General features: G+C 40.9%; 1 protein-coding gene across 8 annotated transcripts in view; it reads left to right on the top strand.

The window, feature by feature from the left end:
• MYO3B (myosin IIIB) overlaps window positions 1-24574 on the top strand; it is a 475983-nt gene that overhangs the window by 196194 nt on the left and 255215 nt on the right. For all 8 annotated transcript variants that reach the window (XM_045033929.1, XM_045033933.1, XM_045033932.1 and 5 more), the window contains one exon: window positions 9394-9459. In XM_045033929.1, the coding sequence (XP_044889864.1) occupies window positions 9394-9459 (66 nt within the window). The remainder of the gene's footprint in view (window positions 1-9393; window positions 9460-24574) is intronic.

Consider the following 24574-nt stretch of genomic DNA (forward strand, 5'->3'; position numbering starts at 1 on the left):
GCTTCTTTCTTATCAATCTTCCCTTTGTTACAGAGGTCCCAGTTGGGAATTTAAAGGGTAAAGGAAGAAGATATTTTTCTCTTCTACATTTATTTCTTCCAGACACCTCCTCATCTAGAGTTCTCCTTGCACAGCTCTTCCTCTCTTTTTCCCTGCTTCAAAGGATTGACCCTGATGTATGTCTTTTCTAACCTGGACCTATCTTTCACATATACTGAGGGTGTAGGGCCTAGCATTGTGATTCTAATATCTGTGTCATTTTCGTATCATGTTTTCTGATTTTAAAGAAATATCCTCAACTATTTAATTTTTTCAAATGATTTCACTTCAGTAGAATTATAGCATGTGTATATTTTGAATAAATCTTGGTCTCTGTCCCATATGTCAAGGTAATTACCCAGAGATACTGTTCAAATCAGGTAGCAGATTCTTGCAAGTGGCAGAATGGAACCCAGCAGGGGGCTTCAAAGCTTGACACAGGTAGAGTTGAACAATTCACAGTGTATTCTGTGGAGTGGTGACCTAGGGGCACTCTTCACAACCTGCAGAGCCTTTTCATAGTCCCTTCCTCCTCTGCTCTGGAATTGTTTACTGGGCCACCTTGAGAAGATGAGGCAATCAGTGTCTGCTTCTCTGCATTTTAAGTTATGTAGTAGGATCCTAAATGTTCAGCGACAAATGTCCGTGTTTGCCACCTAAGAAGCCTTTTAAAAGTTAGAGATCACATACGACATGTGGCATGTGTAAACCATTTCAGCTTTTATCCTATTAGTGAAAAAAAATAGAAACAGCCTGAATATCCACCAACGAGGGAATGGATAAACAAACTATAGTATGCCCACATTGTGGAATACTCTTCAGGTATCAAGTTGGCATGGGTTGATCTTTAAGCCATGTTACTGAATGGAAAAAATAAGTACCGGGACACTTTAATCCCATTTGATCCCATTTCCACTGTCCCCAACTGTAATTATATCCTAAAATTTATATCATATTTATTAAATTATATACTTAAAGCATAGCAAAAACAGTCTGTATGTATTTATAGAAAATAATAAAAACGCATGTAAAAATATCTGAAAGAATACAAGCACACTGATATGAACAAGAGCTTGAGATTAGGGGTGGTAGTGAAGAGGTATTTGGCTTTTTGCTTTCCATTGAAGGAGTGAAGGATGAGATGCCCCAGAGTGTGCTAGCTTGGCATAAAGATTATTTTGAGTTAAAAGTGATCAAAACCCAGCAGATGCAGAAAAAGCTCTCTGTCTCCCCATCAGCCTGCTCAGTTTACATTGGAAAGGAGAGCCTGTATGAAGAAGAGAGCTATGAACAGACTCCCCTTTATCTAAGAGATGATCTGCATTATAGGGCAAACCTTTGTTTTTCCAAAGGTCACCTTTCACCTCCTTGCCAGCAGTCTTTCTCCCCTTTGTATCCCCAGGCTCCTGCCCCTCTCCTTAGCTCATACAAGCTTCATGTTGCCTCACTGTCTTTGGAATTCCATGTCTGTGTGGATTTCCCATGCGTATGCTGTAAAATTTGACTTTCCCCTATTAATCTGTCTCATGTCAGTTGGATTCCAAGTCCAGCTAGAAGGTCTTCTGCCCTGACACTATGTTCCTACATTGGGGAATTTTCTACATTAAAATGGAGCCATGTATTACAAGTAAATATAAAAATTTTCAAGTCATTGATTTTGAACGGATAAGATGTGACTTAGGGAGAAAAGCAACTTTGGCTGGAGCCAGGTGGTGATACTTAGGGACGAGCTGCAGGCACACACCGAACCATTCAACCTCATAAATGAATCTAAATCTCTCAATTGTAGATCAGGATGGCACCTCTGTTGCTGTGGTTAATACTCTCAGAACAGTTAATTGTGCTCAATGTCTTAGTTTATTGCTTTTATGAATAAATAAACAGGATACCATTTGAACAGACTCCCAAGAGTTTATTTAACTGCATGGTAATGATTTATTTATTAGTTATCATACTTCAGTCTTGAGGTCTTCCTCTCTATATTCTCTCTCTTCCTTAATACCCTTCTCATCTTACCATCTGGTGTGTATACCCTGTTTAGGACCTGCCTTAAAGTTCACAACTTCCAGGAAACTTTTCTTAATTAATTCAGTGTCATTGAGAATTTTTTTACTCAGCAGGTCTTTGGTGAGTGTGCTTTAGGGTTTGGGGACTTCATTTTGCACCTTCTAAAAGTATTGCTTGCTAATTGTTTTTCTGTCATTTTTTCCATATATGTTCTCTTAGTTCATCTTCCAATGTAATGGACTCTTCATGAGATAAAAATAAAGAAGACAGTGATGAGTATTGACATTGAAATAGAACTATCTTTTTAAAACCTAACAGTTCCACTTTCTGTTAGATGTTTTCAAGAAAATGTCTTAAACCCACCATGCATATGTGTATAATGGTCCTGATACCAGATAATGTCTATAATGCAGTTTTAATCATGATTTATTTCCTCCTTTGGTCAAATATGTTCAGGGATCTGGGGGCATTCCGGCTTCAAAAGCAGAGAGATGAGGCTTATATTATTAAATCCAACCCAAATCACCACCCAAAGGGACTCTCTGTTCCTCAAACCCTGCTTGTGTGTAAAATATAGTTAGAATTTGCTCACATCCAAAGGTGCTGTTTCGCTTTGTCTAATTTTATGCTACTTTGGGGAGCAAGTCATGTTTTGTCCTGGCATCATTTCTTGGCTTACTTACAGTAGATGTATGTTTGTGTGCATTCATTCATGTAGTCATTCATTCAGCAAAAATTTATGGAGTGCTGCTGTGCTGGGTACTGAAGATGCACATGAAGCATAAGTAGGAGCAGTCCAGGTAGACAAATTGGGGATAGCACTCTAAACGGAAGGTCTAGCATATGCAAAGGCCCTGAGGCATGAAATAATAGGACCTGCTTTAGGAGCTACAAGTACTATGCAATACACTACTGCATCATCAGGTGCACATGGGGACATGGTTTGAGATGAGATTGGGTAGATAGACAGGCAAGGCCATTTGTATATCATGCAGAAGGGTTGAGTTTTTTTTTTTTTTTTAATCATGCTGGCAGTGTAGATCTACTGAAAATTTTTGAGCAAGAAAATAACAAGGTCAGATTTGTATGTTATAAAGAAATTCTAGCTGCCAAGTGCAAGATGGATTAGAGAGAGATGAGGATAGAGGGAGGGAGAAAAAGGAGGAGGCTACTGGAATAGTCTGGGTGTGAGATGATAAGTGACTGAACTAGGACATGAAAGAGGAGATGAGGTGATTAGAAAGGAATTTAGGGAGTAGAATTGATAGGACTTGGTGCTCAATTGATGTATTAGTTTTCTATTGCTGTCATAACAGATTACCACAAATGTAGCAGCTTAATGTAGCACAAATTTATTGCCTTCTAGCTCTATAGATTAGAAATATGACATGGGGGGCGCCTGGGTGGCTCAGTCGATAAGGTGTCCGACTTCAGCCCAGGTCATGATCTCACAGTTCGTGAGCTTGAGCCCCGCGTCAGGCTCTGTGCTGACAGCTTGAAGCCTGGAAGCCTGCTTCGGATTCTGTGTCTCCCTCTTCCCTCTCTGCCCCTCCCCAGCTCATGCTCGCACTCTGTCAAAAATAAATAAACTTAAAAATATATATATATATGACATGGGTCTCACTGAGCTAAAATCAGGGTGTTGGCAAGGCTACACCCCTTTCTGGAGGCTTTAGGAGGAGAAAATCGGTTTCCTTGTTCATTTTGGTTATTAGCAGAATTCAGTTCCTTGTATTTGTAGAACTGAAGTCCCGTTTGCTTGCTGGGTATCAGCAGAGGCCCATTCCCATCTTTTGGAGGCCACATGCATTCTTGGGCACCTGACACCCTTTCCCTGCCTTCAAAGACAGCAGTGGCAAGTAGAGTCCCTTTCGTATTTCGTATCTCTCCTGCCTCTTCTTGTGCCTCTCTTTTCTGCTTTAAAAGGCTAGAGATTAAATTGAGCCCATGCAGATAATTCGAGGTGACCCTTCATGTCCTTAGCCTTAATCACATTAGCAAAGTCCCTTTTGCCATGGAAGGTAGGTATCGTGTTCATGGAGTACGAACCTATGAACATAGTCCACATAGCATGTGGCCTTCTTTGGGGGAGTCATTATTTTGCCTTCTCCAACTGGATGTAGGGTTATGGGAGAGGATAGAACCCAAGTTTCTGACTTCAGCAACCAAGAGGAATTTAGATTTGGGGGAAGAAGGTAAGTTTGGTTTTGAACATGCTGACTTTAGGATGCCCTTGTGATATTAAAATGGAGCATCTAGTGAATATTTGGATGCACCAGCCAAAAAGTAGAGGAGAAATCAAGGCAGGAGATAGAGATTAGAGAACTGTTGACATCTAGTGAGCCATCAGTGAATGTGTAGGATGGGAAGAGAATAGGGCTAAGAACAGAATTCTAGGGCCAATAATATTCTAGGTGCACCAGAGAGAGAAGCACTCACAAAAGGAACTCAAGAATAGCCTCTGGAGTCTCAGTTTCTCAGTTTCTTCTTCTCAGTCTCAGTCTCACTTTCCTTCCTTCCTCCTCTACCTGGCCTGTTTTCTCCTCATTCCCTGGTTTTCTGCCTACTTGTAGTATCTGCTTCCTAAAACTTGAGCTTGCACATTGTTCTCCATGGCCTCTCCCATCTGTCATCACAGATCTCTTAGCTTCAGCTCTCATTACTAGGCTGCTTCATTCTCTTGTTTGTTTTGTGTTTATTTTTTTAGTTCAAGGTGGGGGGAAAACCCTAAAGAGAATCAGATTGACCCATATTATCATTTTGCATCATGCTATGGCAGAGGCCACCAGTTTAAATTAGGATTGGCTGTCCAGAGGCCAGGTCCCCATCCTAGTCAGCTGCTTCTCTGTTTCAGGAATGAATTCAGTTGGACTATTCAGAAAGCCTCTTCCCACAGAGGCTTTGTGAGAAGAAGGTTAACTTGATCTCCATTGTATTTGCTGGATCCAGGATTACAGTGTCAAAAATGGGTATATAATAGGTTCGGGACTCTCTTTACCATCACCCCATTTGCTTCTAGCTTCATGTAGCCTTAATGCTCTCTGTACACAGTAAATCATCTTTATAGAAATTGAATTTGTGGTCCAAATCACAGGAGTAAAATCCAAGCAGGCAAAACTCAGTTCAACTACAGGTTTCCCCTGCTATCCAAAAGTAGAAACCTTTCTTAAGCCAAAAATAGTGTAAAGTGAAGAAGCAATTGCCATTAGTTTATAAAGAAAAATTTTTGAGCATTCCCAGACCCAAGATAACCCCTTTTAGGCTTTTCTGATGCCTTAGGACACATGTTGCTAATGGGTGCACAAAATACATTGAGATAAAGTACAGATACTCACAAACACAGTTCAAAGCTACGGCAGCTTGTTGCTGAGAGGCTGAATGTGGTTCCTAGGGAAGGAGCTTCATGGGGCCTCTCCGGCTGCTTGGGGTATGCCCCAATAATGGCTTGCTGCAAAACAAACACTGAACACTGAGTTCACTTTTTGCCTTTTTCACGGAAGCAAAACGTATGTTTATAAACATTATCCAAATTAGAGCTGGTTATTTAGATTCACAGTCCTTCTAGTCACTCACCATTCATACATTCTCTAGGCTCTTACTATCCATACACATACGTGAGCGATGACTCTCCCGTCACACTGAACATGAAGCATTTCATCTCCTTTCAGAAAGAGATCCTCTGGGCAGGGTTGCAGCTTGCATCTATGGTGTTGACAGGAGCCAAAAAGGGACCATTGTTACTATTTGGTCCTCCTCCTGGATAGCAAGAGGACTGGAATTTATATTGCCAGTGCAAACAAAGTACCACAAAGCCTTCAAATTCCTTATAGATTTCATTATACACAGATAATAATCTTTCACAAGATCTGTATTTACTGAACCTAAGTATGATGGATCGACTCCAGGAAAGGCAGGGCACCTACCTACAAGGTCAAATGAGCTCTGAAACCAAATTCCTATGAAGCCAAGCTTCAAAGAAGATGTTTCCTTGTATGGGGTTCATGTGAGGTGAGCAGGGATTGGTGATGGCCTGGGTGAGAGGTGATCTCTTGGCTACTCTCCTCTGTGCCCTGCAGAGGTTTAGGCCAACTCATAAACCATAGCCCTGGCCTGTAGTTCCTACTGATAGCTGGAATGAAAACAGGAGAGTGCAGTGTTTTCTACACAAGAGTGGACATTCACCATCCATTTCTCCAGTGGACTCTTGCTGGGTCATTCTTTAATTGCAGCACAGGGCTGTGCCTTCATGCTCAGCTGGCCAATGTTGAGCTTACTAGGACTGTTTTAATCAAGTCTGTTTATTCTGTCCACAAGTGACTTCTCGGTCATGGTTAACTGCTTTAGGGGTGAATTAAGTTCTATTAGGCAGTAAATTGCTTAAGCAACTCTTGTCTATGGAACTGATCTCAGTGAAGCAGAATGAGCAGAAAACCTAAGAAGAGCAATGGAAGTTCAAGATCTCAAAAGGGCTCTAGAGATGATGTAGGATAACCTCACCAAGAGATGCTACACTGAGGCTGACAGCTGGGGCCTCAAACAGCTGGAGCCAGTAAGAAGAGGTCAGCCAAATTAGCATTGAAGCAAAGTTATATGATGGTGCTTTTGTTATTTAAAAAATATAAGGGAAAGATAAGGGGAAATATTGTTGAATAAAATGAATGCAATAGAGGCAGCCTCCAAAATAACTGAAGGGCAACCTTCAGCTACTTACTCTTTCTCTGTGGTCACACAGATAATTTTCCTTTGGGTCTTTGAATCAGAAGATCTGAAGGATGATTAAATTCTTATGCAGAACAGGGAAATCATATGCTTCGTCTCTTACATTCTTCCTTCCCTCATGCTCTCTCTTCAGATCCAAAAGAATCATATAGTCTAGTCTCAAAAAATTACTCATGTTCTTTGAACCTGCCAGACTCTTTTACACTTCTGTGACTTGGTACATGTTGTTTCCTAAGCCTGTAGTGGCTTCCCTTTCCTTGTCTATCTTGAAAATTCCAACCTAATCATCAGGGGCCAGCATAAGTTCATCTTCTTTAGAAAGTCTTCTGGGACTCACCAGATTGGGTAAGTTGTTCCTTAATTGTGCTCCCACGTATCTTTGTGTGTGTATTTTTCTATCATTTGTCAACTTATGTTATAATCATATGATAGGATAATACTCTGCAATATTATATTACTGGCTCATTTAGGATTAATTGCATTATAACAATGGCTTTAAAAAGGTGGAAGTTTACTTCTCTGTCCTGTTAAGAAACACTAAGGGGAAGCAGTCTAGAGCTAGTACAGCAGCTTTGCAGTGTCATCATGAATCCAGTTTCCTATCTATCTTCTTTGCCATACTCAGCTTATAGCTCTCATTTTCAAGTTTACCTCACATCCAAAATGGCTGCTCAAGCTCCAGCCATCACAACCATACTTCAGGAAGTAGCAAGAAGGAAGAAGGAAGATGTCCTGTCTCCCCTCTTTTAAGAAGGTTTCCTGGAAACACTGTAGAACAGTTTTAGTTATATGTAATTGGCCTGAACTCAGTCACATGGACACACATATAGCTGCAAGAAACTCAGGAAAATGTATCTTTATGTGGCAGCATTGTGTCAGAATAAAAATTGTACTCAAGGAAATGAGAGAAGAATGGGTATTGAGAGGCATGTTGCAATCACATTATCTAATGCATTTTTTTTTTTTTTGAGACAGAGAGAGACAGAGCATGAACGGGGGAGGGGCAGAGAGAGAGAGAGAGACACAGAATCTGAAACAGGCTCCAGGCTCTGAGCCATCAGCCCAGAGCCCAACGTGGGGCTTGAACTCACGGACCGCGAGATTGTGACCTGAGCTGAAGTCGGACGCTTAACCGACTGAGCCACCCAGGCGCCCCTCTAATGCATTTTTTTTTTTTAATTTTGTCATTCTTGCTGCTTCTCATTCCTCTACCTATTGAAGCTAAGCAGCCTGTGGTTTTAGGAAGCGGTTAGAGCCCAGGTGAAAACACATATAATGGGTTTAAGGTATACAGTCGTAATTCAAATATGCAGAAATGTAAACTTTCTCCATTTGCTGAACTTGATTTGCCCAGAAGCCCCTACTTCCATTTATGACTAGAAAAAAAATCTTACCAATTAAAGGTAATGTCACTTCTATTTTAAAATGTAATCTCTTTGGGGATTCTTGATGACAGAACAAACTGAGGGTTGATGGAGGGAGTTGAGTGAGGGAGATGGGCTAAATGGGTGAGGAGGGCACTTGTTATGATGAGCCCTGGGTGTTATATGTAAGTGACGAATCACTAATTTCTACTCCTGAAACCAATACTACACTATATTTTAATTAACTAGAACTTAAATAAAAATTTGAAAAAAGAAATCTCTTTGGATAAATATTCAGCCAAATACAGGGCTCTTACCGTCCCTTTATTCTACCTTCTTACCAAGAAGTGGTCTGGTTACCAGAATCTTTCTGCATCTCTCTAGTTCTCTTGGACCTCCAATACGTAGTTATATTAGATGTCTGCCACACTGTCTACGCAGGGACCCCATGGGTCTGGAGCACTGTCTTAGCTGTTTCACTTTCCCCAGTGCCTATTGCAGAAGTTGACATACAGGCAATAGTTAAAAATTTGATGAATTTGAGTGTATTTTAAATGCATCACATAATTCAAATGGTAGCATAATGATCTGAAAATCCTTGTAAAATTTCTCTAAAGCCCCTAGCACTAGGTTTATAGCATTCTTTCTTTAAAAAAAATTTTTTTTTAATGTTTATTTATTTTTGAGACAGAGGGAGACAGAGCACGAGTGGGGGAGGGGCAGAGAGAGAGGGAAACACAGAATCCGAAGCAGGCTCCAGGTTCTGAGCGGTCAGCACAGAGCCTTATGCGGGGCGCGAACCCACGAACCGTGAGATCGTGACCTGAGCCAAGTCGGACACTTAACCGACTGAGCCACCCAGGCGCCCCTATAGCATTCTTTCTTATGGCATTAATAATACTTGGCTCTCAGTGATGGTGGTTGTGTGCTCGCCCTTCATTAGTGTCTGCTCCCTGAGGAATGTTCCTGATCTGTGTAACTCTCACAGGTCCTGCAGAAAACCATGGGCCTTGTAGGCCTTGAGTCAATGAAAATGAAGGACTAAATGAATAGGGGCTGGCACTTTATAATTTACCACTAATGAATGACTCCCACCTGGGAAGAAACAGATTGGATTTTATCAGAGCTATTTAGAACAATATCAGTAAAGACAAGTTGATGTTTTGCCTTTAACTAAACACTTTTTTTTTTTTGGTAAATAAATAAATAAATAAATAAATAAATAAATAAATAAATAAATAAATAAATTGCTTTTGTTTTTCAGAAATCCTCCACCTACTTTACTTCATCCGGAAAAATGGTGTGAAGAATTCAACCACTTTATTTCACAGTGAGTATTTCTTCCACTAAAAATTGCTTATCCAGCAAGGCCTTGAACAGTGATTGGAAATCCAAGCTGTGGAATTTACTTGGCGCTAGAAGTTGTTATGCCTTTTAGCACATTACGACACAGAATTTGTTCCAGTGAATGATGGAAGATGCCTCTGCAGAATTTGAAACATAAGGAGTTCCATTTGACTTTTGGCTATAATCAGTCCTTCTGATCATGTGGATCACATTTATCTGAGAATCTACTCTGTCCTGGAGCAAATGTTGCCAGTGGTCTTTTTAATAAGGGAGGAGACTCAACGTCTAAAACTGTGATGCCCAGGGTGTCTGGGTGGCTCAGTAGGTTAAGCATCCGACTCTTGATTTTGGCTCAGATCATGATACCACAGTCTTGAGATTGAGACCTGCATTGGGCTCTGCGCTGGGCATGGAGCCTGCTTAAGCTTCTCATTTCCCCTTCCCCTTGGCCCCTCCCTGCCCACGTGTGTGTTTTCTCTCTCTCTCTCTCTCTCTCAGTCTCTCTCAGTCTCTCTCAATAAATAAATAAATAAACAAACAAACTGTGATGCCCACACTAGTCCTAGAGAAGAGACAGAAGGTGGCAGTGTTCAACAGAAGCCTTGCAGCTTGGAAGTTGGACTTTGCTCTAGGATCTGTGGTATGAGAACACAGCTCCGGTTCCCAGGATGATTGAGTAGGCACAGTAGGATCTCAGGCTTGAGGCACTAAAGTGAACAGCCCCAGCCAAGGGCTCAAGGTGGGGAGAACAAGATAAAAATCCATGTGATGGATGGTGTACCTGATGGGAGCTGTGTTACCAGGAGCTAGGCAAGATAGAAAGGGACTAAGACAGGAGCAGAACCACCAATAATACCATTAGGATGGTGACTCCGTGCTGGGAACATGAGCTTTTGGCTTGGCCCCTGGGAAAGGACCACACTGCTTCCAGATCTGGGGAAGATACTCACTTTGCTGGAAGGGACTATATGACCCCAGGCTCAAGGCCTGGTGAACTGTGGGGTCTAGACCAGGCATTACAAGGTATATCTAGTGCATAGGAACTGGGAAGAGATGTGCTCAGTGTCTAGGAGATCACACCAGGTGTTCAGATGTCATGGAAGAGAAAAGAAGTGCCCCAAATAGCTAGTAACCAGGAAGTAGCGAATGGTCAACACAAAATTTTCTAACTTCTATCTGTGTGCATGCTTAGCTTCAACAAAGAGGCAGGACAATGAAGAAAACTGGGTCCCTTCATCATCTTCCCTACTCAGTCACAATACAGATCAATAATTCCTTATCCACAATTCTAAAACCCAAAGAGCTCTAAAAAATGGAAGTTATTTTTGTACTTGACTCATTTAGCTACAAGTCCTGGCCTTATGTGATCTGACTTGGTGGCAACACATGACCTAAACTGAAATGAAGCTATTTATAGTCATTATTTATCTCACTCAGTGTGAATATTCATGTGAATTGCTGCAGATATATTAATGTGTTTGATTACAGTGTGCTGCCCCAGATCCTGCTGGGGAATGTTACATAACATACAGTAAATGCACTGGTTTACTTTTCTAAAATTTGATAAAATTCTGAATTCTAAAGCCTATTTGACTCCAAGGGTTAGTAGAAAGAGCTGTGAACCTATATTTAATTTTTGTTTCACATGCAGCCTAGTTCAAGGTCCTTGAAATTGTTTGCTTGTCCAGCCCCTCCTGGATCTGTGCTGTCTTTGTCAGGAGAGAAGAACAGTAATGTACTCTCAAGAACTCTACCAAGCAAGGCTGTATTGGAATGTGACCATATAGTTCAAGGCTAGAGCATTTCCTCGCCCCTCCAGCCCCCACTCTGATGCTTCTGCAAAGCCTGCAGGATGCAGAAGCAGCCACAACTTAAGGGTGGCAATGTCAGGCAATGGTGAGAAGAACAACAGATAGAGCAGGAGGGATGATACTCATGTAGGAGCAGAGGAAGAGGCACTCCCTGGAATTTGGGAGCCAAAGGAGGAGGTCAAGGTAACTGGAGAACTAAAGACACCTTGGTGTCTGGGGGCACATTTCAGATCACCCCAGGGAGAAAAATCCAAGGGCTATGGTTCCAGTGATTTTTGCTAGCAAGGCTGGATTTAAAAAAATTTCCTTTTCATTCCATTGCTGCATACAGATTCCCTTGATTGACCTTCTCAAAGCTGTTGGCCTAGAAAAATCCATTACATATTCACAAAAATGCCTTCCTATACCAAGCTCTTGTGATGCCTCTAAAATGTGACTTGACTCACCAAATTTTTATATTCTGTATACTTTTTCAAGAGTGTATTTGTGTTCTTTTAACATTTTTTAAATTAAAAATTTTTTTTTGGTTATTTTTGAGAGACAGTGGGAGCAGGGCAGGGGCAGAGAGAGAGGAAGACACAGAATTCGAAGCAGGCTCCAGGCTCTGAGCTGTCAGCACAGAGCCTCATGCAGGGCTCAAAATCATTAGCCATGATATCATGACCTGAGCTGAAGTCGGACGCTTAACCGACTGAGCCACCCAGGTGCCCTGTATTTGTGTTCTTAAACCAAGCACGTTATTGCTTAGATGGATTTGGGAATAGAGGTACATAATTTATGATGAGGTTGGGACTTTCAGGGTTAAACAGTATAGAAATCCCTCCCTACTACTGATTTTTCTCTATGGCAGATCCTATTACACCATTTAAGTGTAATTTAAGTCCACTTAAGTCTGCTTACGTTTTCCCCAACTCTGAGATTTCTTGATGCACTCGTTCTGATTTGCTTTAGACTTAGAAGGGTCTTGATACTGGAATGGAGAACAGAACACAAAAACCGGTGCCTTTAATATGCATACTATAAGGCACAAAGAAAAATATCTTGTTGAAACCACAGGAGAGGGAGAGTCTGAAAAGGTTCTAATGAACCAATGAAGGTAAATAGAAATTAAGTGATTGTGTCCTTTACTACTAATTTAAGATATGGAAAAATGTCATCAATCTTCTCTTTAATGAGTTGTCCTTAGTGGTTTTATTAGTGAAAATACCATATATTATAGTTGTTCATAGATTCTTTCCTGACTTGAGCCACCAATCCTGCTTTCCTCATAACATCTTAGATTCCTCAACCATGAATTCTTTTTTTTTTTTTTTACAAGATTGTTAGAAAGATGAGTCTCAAGATTAGAGGCTAATTATTCTATTTTATATATTTAGGTAGAAACCTGCCCACTATTCCCAAATAATAACCTTTGGTTTCATAGGTGAGCCTGCATACCGTAGACTGCCATTACTCAGCCTACCAAATGCAATTTGTCTTTACTATTTCATTCTGTTTATTCAGATCTCTAATGAAATACAAACAGTGACACTCACTGAGTTAGAAATGTCTGTTTAGAGAGCCTTGGTTTGCTTTTATACTTATCTTGCTCATATTGGAGGAGAGTGATAGATGATTAAGACTTTCAGAGTATATTAGTGGGAGTGGGGTGGAGAAGATGATTTTCTCATAATTTTAGGAAAGGTGTTTTTAGCTTGAATTATTCAGTTAATTGCTTCAATTCCCATTGTAGAATGAACAATGCATTGTATTAAAGTAAATAAATGAATTCTTTCTGAAGAGCAAAGAGGACTAGAATTCTTTCACAGCTTTAAAACTTTTAATACCCTATCATCATGTGGCTATTAAACCATAGCAGAGGTGATTCAGTAATTTTGATCTTTCTTGGCCCATGTTTGTCTCCACTTAGCAAAGAACTTATATGGCTTCTCATTGATTGCTGCAGTGGTCTGAAGGGATTAGTCTGGCTGTAGCTAGTGATTATAGCTTGTGTAGACAGGGGACAGGGTGTGTGTATGTGTGTGTGTGGGGGGCAATGGGAATGAGAGAGGGAACGAATGTGCATGAGGTAGCAGGGGAGGGGCAGGGACAGCATGAGTGCTGGGATGTGGCTTGGTGTTTTTCAGGTTTCCAGCCTTAATTTGGAGATGCTAGGAGAGATTTAAGAAAGTCTGAATCCTATTAGTAAACATGTATTGGAGTTAAAAGAAAAGAAACGTCAGTTTGGTTCTGAACCTTTGGTCGTTAGTGATAATTGACTAATTTATATGAGTTAGTTATGCATTTGTCAAAGCTTGACTCCTGACAGCTTAGTTAAGATAAATTAAACATGATGCTCACATAAATTCTACACTGCTTTTTATCCATGTGCTAGGACCCTGCCTGATGTTTTTTGTCACCTCTGTAATGTGTGGCTGGCTTTGTAGAGATTTCATTATCAGCCCTTTCCCCTATGGCTAAAGCTATTTGCATAACAAGTTTATCTGGTTCAAATTTCAGCCAGACTTCTGCTTTGTCAGGAGGTTCCTTTCAGAAGTAGCCCTGTGACCAGATAACAATAATTTTCCTTTGCCGACTTCACCTTCATCCTGAAGGATGTCTTCCCCACCCCCCCCCACCCCCCCCAGTTCAAACTAATTTCAGGTCTTTGGACCAAACTATAATACTTTCCCAGTTATTGGCTAATTACTTATCTGTGAACTATGCTTTTTCATGTTGCCTCTAAAACTTTCGGGGTTTTATTAGGAATTAATTTTAGGAAGTTATCATCAGTGGCTCTTGAGCTGATTGGTGAGACAATAAAGAAGGATTTCTCCCAGGCAAGGGCAAATCTACCAGGAGCACGTTGGCTGCTCACCTTAGGCTTTAGTGATGACCTGAGCTATATGGCCTGCCACACACACTGCTTTCTTGGGTTGGCTGGCTTGAGAGGCTAAGCATGTAGGTCTGTTTTCCAAAGTGGGCTTTGTGGCTGAGCCTTGCCATTTAGCCATGAAATGTAGAGGCAGCCTTTCCTATCCCTCCAAATGACATTCAATGGCTACAAGCAGTTGTACTGCATGTTAACAAGGTGAGATCACTCTCAGCTACAGAACTGCTAAAACTAATGGGTATTTGCATAAATTCATTCTTTAAAAATTGAAACTCAGAACTGGAACATTGGCTTTTCTCTAGGCCTAAACCATTTTGGGGCGGTTGCTTCCTTGGCATTGATTGTGTTTCCTTGAAGGCAAACATTCTTAGCTCTTTGCCATCCTGCGTTTTGTGGCAGCTTAATTCCACGTGGTTTTTATAATGTCAGTGAACATTATAAAATGTCCTAACTCAGTGATTGATTAAGCTCCACAAATACTCTTGGCTTGTTAAGTCTTGTTAGATTCTCAGGTGGCCATGCAAAGGGTTAATATTTCCTGGAAGAGAAGGATACAATAGCCTTTATTTACATTACTTCACAAATTGGTAATATTAATTAAAATGAGCAGTGGTATCTCTAGTGACAGACTCTCCATTTTAGATTTATTTAGCCAATGATTAGCTGTTATGGCTTCTTGAATTAATTAGCATCTCTTGAGCTACAGGGAATTAGTGAATTAATAAAAACTCATGAAGAAGCTCAAAATTAAAAAAAAATTCTAGTTTAAAACCCCCCAAATTCTTCTCTCTCCTCTTAACATATATTGATCAATATACTTACAAATGCAACCCAACTTCTTTTTCATTTTGAAAAATTTGGATTCTTTCCTCCTCATAAAAAGAACAAATAAAGCTATGTGTTTCAAGGTTATATCTCCCTGAAGAGGGTCTAATTTAGATTGCCTAATAGATCATCTAAAGAAACCAAGGGCCCAATTTGATCTCACTTAGACCCTACTTATAAACTCAGCCAATGAAATATGATTTTCTCATGATGTAAATCAAGAAGTGGTTCATTGTAATTTGAAGTTTGAAATATGGTACAGTGTCCACAGATACTTGGAATATACTGTTATCGTAGGAACCTTGGCAGTGAGGGTTTTAGCCTGATCTAAAAGAAGCAAAAGGCACAGTAAGGTGGATAGACCATTCTCTAGGCAGCATATTCTATTGATTTCCCAACAAATGCTGGGTTTGGATCTTGTGAGAAACCAAACCTGTAGCATATGTCCTAGAGTTCACATTAGTGCTTTGTAGCATATTATGTTAGGTGACTTTTAGTTAGGGTTAGCCTAGATGATGTTCTGTTTACCCCATACTGGTTTTTCTTTTTTTAAATTTGTACTTGAATTTCATAATATAAATCAAAGTGCATCTGCAGTTGAAGTAAACAGAAGTAATGGTGAGCACATGGTGTGTGGGGGACAGGGGTAGGAGAAGTGGGGACATGGCTCATAGCTCTGCCCACAGTCTGTTCCCCTCCATCACTCCCCAGAGTGCCACCTGGTTCATCAAGAAGAGCAGTGTGTGCATTCAGCTGTGTCACTTGCTAGCTGTGCAACTTGGGGGAAGATATTTAACCTCTCTGACCTTTGGTCCTCATTTGTCAAGCTGAGGCAGATGACCTGCCTCATAGATTTACTGTAAGGATTAAATTATATATGTGTCTGTAGAACCTGGCAAATAACTCTGACTCATGCCAGGCTCTGTTCTCTACATGTCCTATAATTCAGGTAGTTCTCATAGTTCTCCATTCCCTTCTCAACAACAACAGTACCACCCCTCAAACTCAACCTGAGAGAATCTGCTCCAGCAGGGGTCAAAACAGAAGCAGTGGATGGAATGCAGACTTACCTTCACCTCTTTGCCTCACAAACAGCCCTACCTCCCACACCTATCCCAGGGCACATCTTGTCCAGACCCAGTGCCTCTGTCTCTGCTGTCAGCCAGCCAGAAGTTTCTTCATGGGGAAGGAGCAGTGGGACATGAAATGGATGGCTGGACCCTGAGAGGTAGAACCCACAATGCTTGGCAACTATTAATGGGAGAAGACAGGTGCTACAGGAAAGGATGAGTTAAACATGAGGATCCCAGTATTTTCAGCATGAGAAAGGGTCTTTTTAGAGAATACACATTGGAAGGATAAAGAGCATTAGACCTGAAGTCAGGTTGTATTCTAACATTTCCACTTAGATTCTTGACCTTGACCAAAGTACTTCATCTTTCTGAACCTCAGTTTCCTAATCTGTAAAATGGGAATACTAATATTTATATGATAACCATTTGGGATTAAGATCAATTCTGCTGTGATAGAAAATCCCAACTAACAGTGACTTTAATAAGTAGATTTTTATTTATTTCTTACATGAAATAAGCTGGAAGTTAGTCCACATAGGTACCACTAATCCAGCAGGGCATCTGGCAGCCACCTAGGCTCCTGCCCTCATGCTGCCCCATTAAGTGTGATTTCCACTTCCAAGGGTACCTCATGAGCCAACATGGCTGCTATAGCTCCAACATTGACCTACTTATTATAGCCAGCTGGAAGGAGAGAGAAATGAAATTTTGCTTACTTTAAGAAAACTTTTGACCATTTCATGGAGCATATCATTAGCTACAACTCAATCACATGGCTACAACTAGCTACAAAGGAAGCTAAGAATGTAGTCTTCTAATGGGGCAGCCCTGGGCCCAGGATAGTACCAGAACAATATCCTTAAGTAGAGTGGAAAGTGTACAGACAGGTTGCAGTCTGAAATCATGCTACCTTATAGAGTGTTGTAAGAATTAAGTGAGATACAGACTGAGAGTTCAACAATTGTGAGAATCCATAGTGGTACCATCAAAAGAGGTGTGAGAGTCAGGAAGGAGAGCCAATAGCATCCATAGGATGATAAGTCACAACGGAAGTGGATAATGAGGAGGAGGGGCACTCATGATCCTCACTGAGGCTGATCTAGGGCCTCGGCGGGATGGGGAAAGTAAGGACAAGTAGAGAGCTTGGAGGGGCCAGGTTGACACCCTTCCTGGATATCTCTCTCTCTCTCTCTCTCTCTCTTTTAAATTTATTTATTTATTTTTGAGAGAGAGAAAGAGACAGAGAGAGAGAACAAGCTGGGAGGAAAGGCAGAGGAAGAGAGAGAGAGAATCCCAAGCAGGCTCCCTGCCCAATGCAGAGCCCAATGCAGGGCTCAATCCCATGACCCTAGGATCATGACCTGAGCTGAAATCAAGAGTCAGATACTCAACTGACTGAGCCACCCAGGCGCCCCCCTGGATTTTCTCTTAAGAGCTGTGATGTTCTTCTGGTACAGTGTGAAGTTCCCGGCTTCCTGCCTGATCCTCTACTCCCTGGCTACTGTAGTTTCCACTGTGGAATTTCCACAGGCTCTAGTGCAGAAGGAAATCTGGCTCTAGGTCAGTAAGAATTTTAATTAAAAATGGAAATGAAGGCTCATGTCACTAGTACTACATTATTACAGGCCACTGATGATTTCTGGCAGGGATAAAAATAACAGACATAGCCTGTTGGCACTAATGAGGAAAGGGCTGATTCGTTTTTTTAAATAGATTCAAAATTTATAAGAGTGATATTAAATATAATGAGTAATCATAGATTCTCTTGATATTCCATCTCCTTTTGGATATGTGTGCAGCTTCCAGCCAACCTTCTAGTATTATAATTTGGAACCTCCTAAGGAAATAAGGAACCTCATCAAATACATGACATAGGTATCATACCAGGCTAATGAGTGGGGGGAAAATCCCATAATTGGTTTCTGAAATTTTTTTTAATGTTTATTTTTGAGAGAGAGAGAGAGAGAGAGAGAGAGAGACAGCATGAGTGGGGGAGGGGCAGAGAGAGAGAGGGAGACACAGAATCTGAAACAGACTCCAGGCTCTGAGCTGTCAGCACAGAGCCCGATGCAGGGCTTAAACTCACAAACCGTGAGATCATGACCTGAGCCGAAGCTGGGCGCCTAACGGACTGAGCCACCCAAGCGCCCCCTATAATTGGTTTCTAATATGAAGGACTATTGAATGTTTCTGAAAGAAGAATTTTATTTAAAAAGCTATTATTTTAGTGAATAATAGAAATTCTTGCCTTTAAGCGAAGCCCAAAGCTTAAATCCTTAGGTTCAAGCAGTGTTCCTCATGCTTGTACAGAATGCTTGGCTTTGATCAACCCATGTTATGGTTTGAATTGTCTCCTAAAACTTCATACGTAGAAGTCCTAACCCTCAATATCCCATAATATGACCTTATTTGGAATTAGAGCCATTGCAGATGTAATTAGTTAGAATGAGATCATACTGGAGTAGGGTGGACCCCTAAACCAGTGTAACTGGGAAATTTGTACACAGATATGCACACAGAGAGACTGCCTTATGCTGCTCTAAGCCAGGAAACAATTAAAATTAGGAGAGAGGCCTGGAACAGATCCTTTGTTAGCACCTTTGAGGGAGCATTGCCCTACCAGCCTTGAGTCTTGATCTCAGACGTCCAGCCTCCAGGGCTGTGGGACAATAAGTATCTCTTGTTAAGCCACTCAGTTTGTGTTACCTTGTCACAGCAGCCCTAGGAAACTAATACAGTCCATGACTTGGTTGGTATATGACCTTAACTCATTTAATCTCTCCAAGCTTCTACTTCCTTAGCTGTGGGTGAGGATAGCAGTGTCCACCTGTCTACCAGTGAGAATCAAATTAAAAAAAAAATTATAAGTTTATTTTGAGAGAGACAGAGACAGCATGAGTGGGAGAGGGACAGAGACAGAGGGGGAGAGAGAGAGAGAGAGAGAAACCCAAGCACAGAGCCTGATATGGGGCTTGAACTCACAAAACCGTGAGATCATGACCTGAGCTGAAACCAAGAGTTGGATGCATAACTGACTGAGCCACCCAGGTGCCCCAAAATATTTAATTCAGTAGAACATCGTCACAAACTCAAGTATTAGTATTATATCATAAGGCCATGGTGTTTTCTTCCTTATTTGCTTCCTTATTTGCTTCCTTCCTTGTTTCCTTCCTTCTTCCCTTTTATTTTTTTAGAAATATGTCTCAGATACTAAGGGTTTATGTTAAATTCTTCCCAAGCTTATTGCCCAATTGTAGAAGAAGGGTGTTTCTGTCATTACCAATATTTTCTGACTTTACTGAGGACTTCAAGAATCAAATACAAATTCTGTGCTAAGATGTCTTGGTCATATGTGTCTGTCTGAGAGGAATAAACTATATACAAAGAGATGGCAAATTAGTGTCATCTCATATCCCAGGATGGTCCACCTGATAGCTAGAACGCTATATTAGAAGGATTCTGCATCTGTGTCCAGGATAGAGGATCATGATCACTTAGAGATATTTTCTATGACCCTGAACTGGATATCTGTATAAAGGTAGCATATACTTTTGTGGGCCTATAATTCATTTTTCTTTTTAATTATAGCCAAGTTCTATGTTATGTGAAAATCGTTGTTCATGGCAAAGCTCATTTAGCCAAAGAAAGCTCACATTCAACCAAATCAAGTACAGCCTAAAAGATACCCGAGAGTTAAAATAAAAGTAGTTGAATAAATCTGGGGTTATCTGTGTGAGGAGTACAGATAATATTAGTGGTAAGATTTATTTAAAGCGTGCTATGTGTCAGACACAGTGAAATGCACTTTACATGCATTATTTCAGTGAATCCTAACCCCTGCTATATGAGACAGCTTACTACTGGGAAAGTGAACCTCTTAGAAGGTAAGTGACTGTCCTGATGTCTCACAACTAGAAACTGACAGAGCTAGAATTCGAATCAAGGTCTGTATCATAGTTCAGTACCCAAGGTCATGTTGCTGTATGGTGTGTGCATGTGTGTGTGTGTGCATATGTTTAGGTGAAATTCACAAAAACATTGACCATTTTAAAGGGAACCATTAAAGGGAATGTGTGATTCAGCACATTCACAGTTTTGTACAACCACCACTGTCTAGTTCCAAAACAGAGAATGTGTCTTTTTTGCTTTTATTCCCAATATTCGGCACATTGCTAGCACATGGCAGGAGCTCAGTAAATGTCAGTTCCTTTTGAAGAACTAAAAATTGCAGAGAGGAGGTGATACCTTCAAAAGCATACACAGCAACATGATGGACTTGAGTTAGAAATTGAATATTAGGACTCATGGTCTTTTTTTTTTTTTAATTTTTTTTTCAACATTTATTTATTTTTGGGACAGAGAGAGACAGAGCACGAACGGGGGAGGGGCAGAGAGAGAAGGAGACACAGAATCGGAAACAGGCTCCAGGCTCTGAGCCATCAGCCCAGAGCCCGACACGGGGCTCGAACTCACGGACCACGAGATCGTGACCTGGCTGAAGTCGGACGCTTAACCGACTGCGCCACCCAGGCGCCCCAGGACTCATGGTCTTTATAAATCTCTCCTAACTGCAAACATAATATTAAGGAAAAGAATATGAGGCAAAAAAAAAAAAAAAAAAAAAAAAAAAAAGGTCAAATGCACTCCCCCAACGTACTTGCCCAAAGCAAAAATAAAAGTTTAAGCATCAGAAACATGATAAGTTTGTTAAAAGTGGATTATGTAGACATGGTTAACTATGGGTTCTTCTTTGGTTGCTTTGAATACGTGAAAATGATGTCAAAATAAATCATCCCTGGCAGTCTCAGTGATTATATTCCTTTCCAACAGCTTCTGCCTATTGTACTTCATTTCGTACCCCCCTTCCCCATATCCCCCTGCCACAATCACTTGTCCTGTTTTCCACCACCACCTACTCTATCTCCTGGTTCAGAATTCCAGGGGAAGGTTGAAGAGAAGTCATTTCTGAACCCAGGATTAAGATAAACACCTATGTCTTCATGGCTCATGAGGTTTCAGGACCATGGTCAGTGACATGACATTCTACAGTTTGACAATTTGCTTCTGATGTAAACATTGGCCTGCCAAGGCTGCCTTAGGAGAATACGCAGGTGTGAGGGGTGAGAATCAAGATGTGGGGGGAGTTTGACACCTATGACGTAGACTTTGCTTCCTCTATAAAATAAGAGCAAGGGCACATCTCACAGCTGCTAATCTTGGCCATATACATTATTAATACATTCTTTGCACCAGTAGATATTAATTACCAAAGGAAAACAACTTAGGGTGGTGGAAAGCAGAAGAAATTATTGGGTAACTTTGAATTTGAAGGATTTTTGCCTTTAGATGTTTCCAGGCAAAAATATCTGTCAAAGGGGATCTTTAACTTTATGCTTTTCCAAAAATGTAACAATGACAGGCCACATATAAAAAAGAAAGGCCCAGGGGTGCCTGGGTGGCTCAGTCATTTGAGCATCTCACTTCAGTTCAGGTCATGATCTCATGGTTTGTGAGTTCGAGCCCCACATCGAGCTCTGTGCTGACAGCTCAGAGCCTGGAGCCTGTTTCAGATTCTGTGTCTCCCTCTCTCTCTGCCCCTCTCCCACTTGTGCTCTGTCTCTCTCTCTCTCCCCAAAATAAGCATTAAAAAAGCTTGTTTTAAATAAAAAAGGCCAAAAACATTATAGTAGGGAAGGAAGGAAGGAATCTAGATTCTAAGATCAGAGTGGAATGAAAACACAAAATGCTCACTCAGCTAAGCTGAAGTCCTAAATCTGCCGGGATCAGAAGCAAGCAGTGATAGCTGGAAGTTTGGCTCCTGTGGTTAAAAGGACTAAGAGGGCTCCAAGGAAGACTGTCCAGAGTTAGACTCCTGCCTGAAGCCAGTGTGTGGAGTAGTTCTTGTTGGCTGATGAAAAGCTGAGGAAAAGAATGGGATAAGGATAGATCCTGTGCTCTGATTGTAGCAATTTCCTCTGTTGTTCTCCAACACCTAGGGAGGTGCTGACCATCAGTCAGGACTATGGCTCTTAGGCAGCTTCTGCCTGAGAATGGTAGGATAAATAAGTGGCTGGGCCTTCTGCTGCCACAGTGATGAGCTCTTTCATATACCTAATAAAACCGTGGGATAGGAGCACAAAATTCCATTCTAAAAACTGGCTCTGGGCTAGAGACCTAGGGAGCCAAGAAGACACAACCCCGAAGTCATTACACTAAGAGAGTAAGCACAGAGAGAAAGTGAGAGGGAAAGGGAAAAATTCTCCTCCTCCTCCTCAAAGTGAGCCTGCCAACTGAAATTTCAAAACACACAAACTCTAAGGCTAACAAAGACAACTTGCTGGCATCACAAATGAAGCAGAAATTCATTTGAAATGAAATAATTTCGTAGAGTATTTTCAAAGTGTAACTGTTAACTGTAAGAAATGACTTGGGGTGAAATAAATCTAAATAGTCATAAAATTCAGGGGGGACAGTAGTATTCAGTTCGTGGTTAAGGCATGCATAGATTCTTGTGCTCAAAAAGAGGATAGAACTACTGGAAAGTTTATAGTTCAGCAAACATTTTAAACATGTAGGATAATGACTAAAATTATAAGAAAACAATGTCTAGTTTCTAAACCAACAGAAGGATAAAAGGGTCTCTAGGAAACTTTTATCCAGCAGAAGGCAGGAAATGAGGAAAAAAAGAATTAGAGGGAAAAGGTGGTAAGAAGAGATTTCTACCCATATCACACAGTGCTTTTGAATTATCAGGCAGTTTTCCGCAGCATCTCGAGTCCATGAGCAATGATGTTTAACAATTGTCTGGGAGGGGCTAGGGGGCTAATTCGTATCATTTACTGATTTCCGTGGTATAAAATACCCCCCCACACACACCATGGCCAATTTCAGGCTACCAATGTAACATCCATCAGTTCACAAAATTCCTGAAAATGTAACAATATGTAGGGAACCTTGTGCATGCTGGCTCCAGCACATGACTGTTTGGGATAGATAGGCTTTTCTGTATGGTCTTCATTCTACATACAATTTTTGATAATAAAATAAAAATTAAGTAAAAATTCTCTGCATTTTACTTCTTTAACTGAAACCATATGGAAATTTATTGGGGAAACAGGACCTGGTGGCATTTTGTTATTAGAATATTTATCATACAGTTATTGAAGGCTTGTAATTTATGATCCTTGCTTTCAGAGCCAGATCAATAAAGAGATAAATGTCCTCAGCACAATAGAATTTATATCCTCCACCTGATAATTGACCACTGTGTCATACATTCAGTCATTCATCTCATTATCTGATATAATGAGCAGAGAAAGTCCAATATGTATATGATTTATAAATGTACGTTAGTGTGAAGCCCACGACCTATCTAACTTGTTACCTGTCCCTTGGCAACATAGTGTATACAGTTGTCTTCCTCCAGCAATAGGATCCCACAAAAAGGATTATCCACCTTTTTTAAAAATATGTATTTTTGAGAGAGAAAGTGTGAGTCGGGGAGGGGCAGAGAGAGAGGGATATAGAGGATCTGAAGCAAGCTCCGTGGTGACCCCAGTGAGCCTGATGTGGGGCTGGAACTCACAAACTGTGAGATCATGACCTGAGCCGAAGTCAGACGCTCAACCATTGAGCCATCCAGGTGCCTCTGTCTATCTTTCTTTTTAACACTAGACGTCTATCTAATTAGAACAGATAGGGGAAATGCCTGAGCTGACATTATTCCTTCTCTTCCTTTTTTCTTTCCTCTTTCTCCTACTTGTGGGTTCCTAGTCCTAGTCCTATTCTTTTCTTTTGTCTTGTCTTTTCTCTTCTGTTTTTTTCCTTTTCTCTTTCTCTTTGTCTCTTTCTTTCTCTCTCTTTCTGTCTCTTTTTTCTTTCTGTCTGTCCTTTATCACAGAGCACAAGTGGCTTGTCCTAGAGTGGAGGGGGTGGGTAAATGGTATTGAAAGAGCCTTTCATGTCACTGATTTACTACTATGAGTAGATTTGGCAACACAAGTCATTCCACATCATCTGTCTATGCATTTCACTGAGTTACAGTACCTTAAAGCTCAGGACACAGGAAGTCTCAGAAAATGGAAGTAGCATATTTCCAGGAGAGAGAGTGAACAGGGAAATGAAAATGGGAAAACAGAAAGCTAACCATTTAGAAACCTATGCATAGAGTTAGTTCACTAACAGTGGGAGTAGGAGCCATCCCAGCCCCCGCCCCCTTTCTCTCTCACCGCCTGGGAACATTTGTTGCCTGCAACGTCTGTACTTTGCTTTGCAAGGGTTAATCAGAGGGCCTATTATTCAGCAAATTAAAGGCTTGGCTGCCTGAGAGTTCCTTTCATAAAGGATTAGGGTCTCTGATGAGGCTTTGATGTAATAGATGGAGCTGTTCTGCTCCTTCATGTTAATGGAAGAGTGTTAAGGACTCCCCAGGCTCTCTTTGGCAGTTGGTGTCTTTACTCTTTCCCTTGCCTAAAAAAGAAAAATATTTTATCTTTCAAAAATTTAGTGCTTGAACAA

Source organism: Felis catus, chromosome C1 (genome assembly GCF_018350175.1).
Source record: "Felis catus isolate Fca126 chromosome C1, F.catus_Fca126_mat1.0, whole genome shotgun sequence".
NCBI lineage: Eukaryota > Metazoa > Chordata > Mammalia > Carnivora > Felidae > Felis > Felis catus.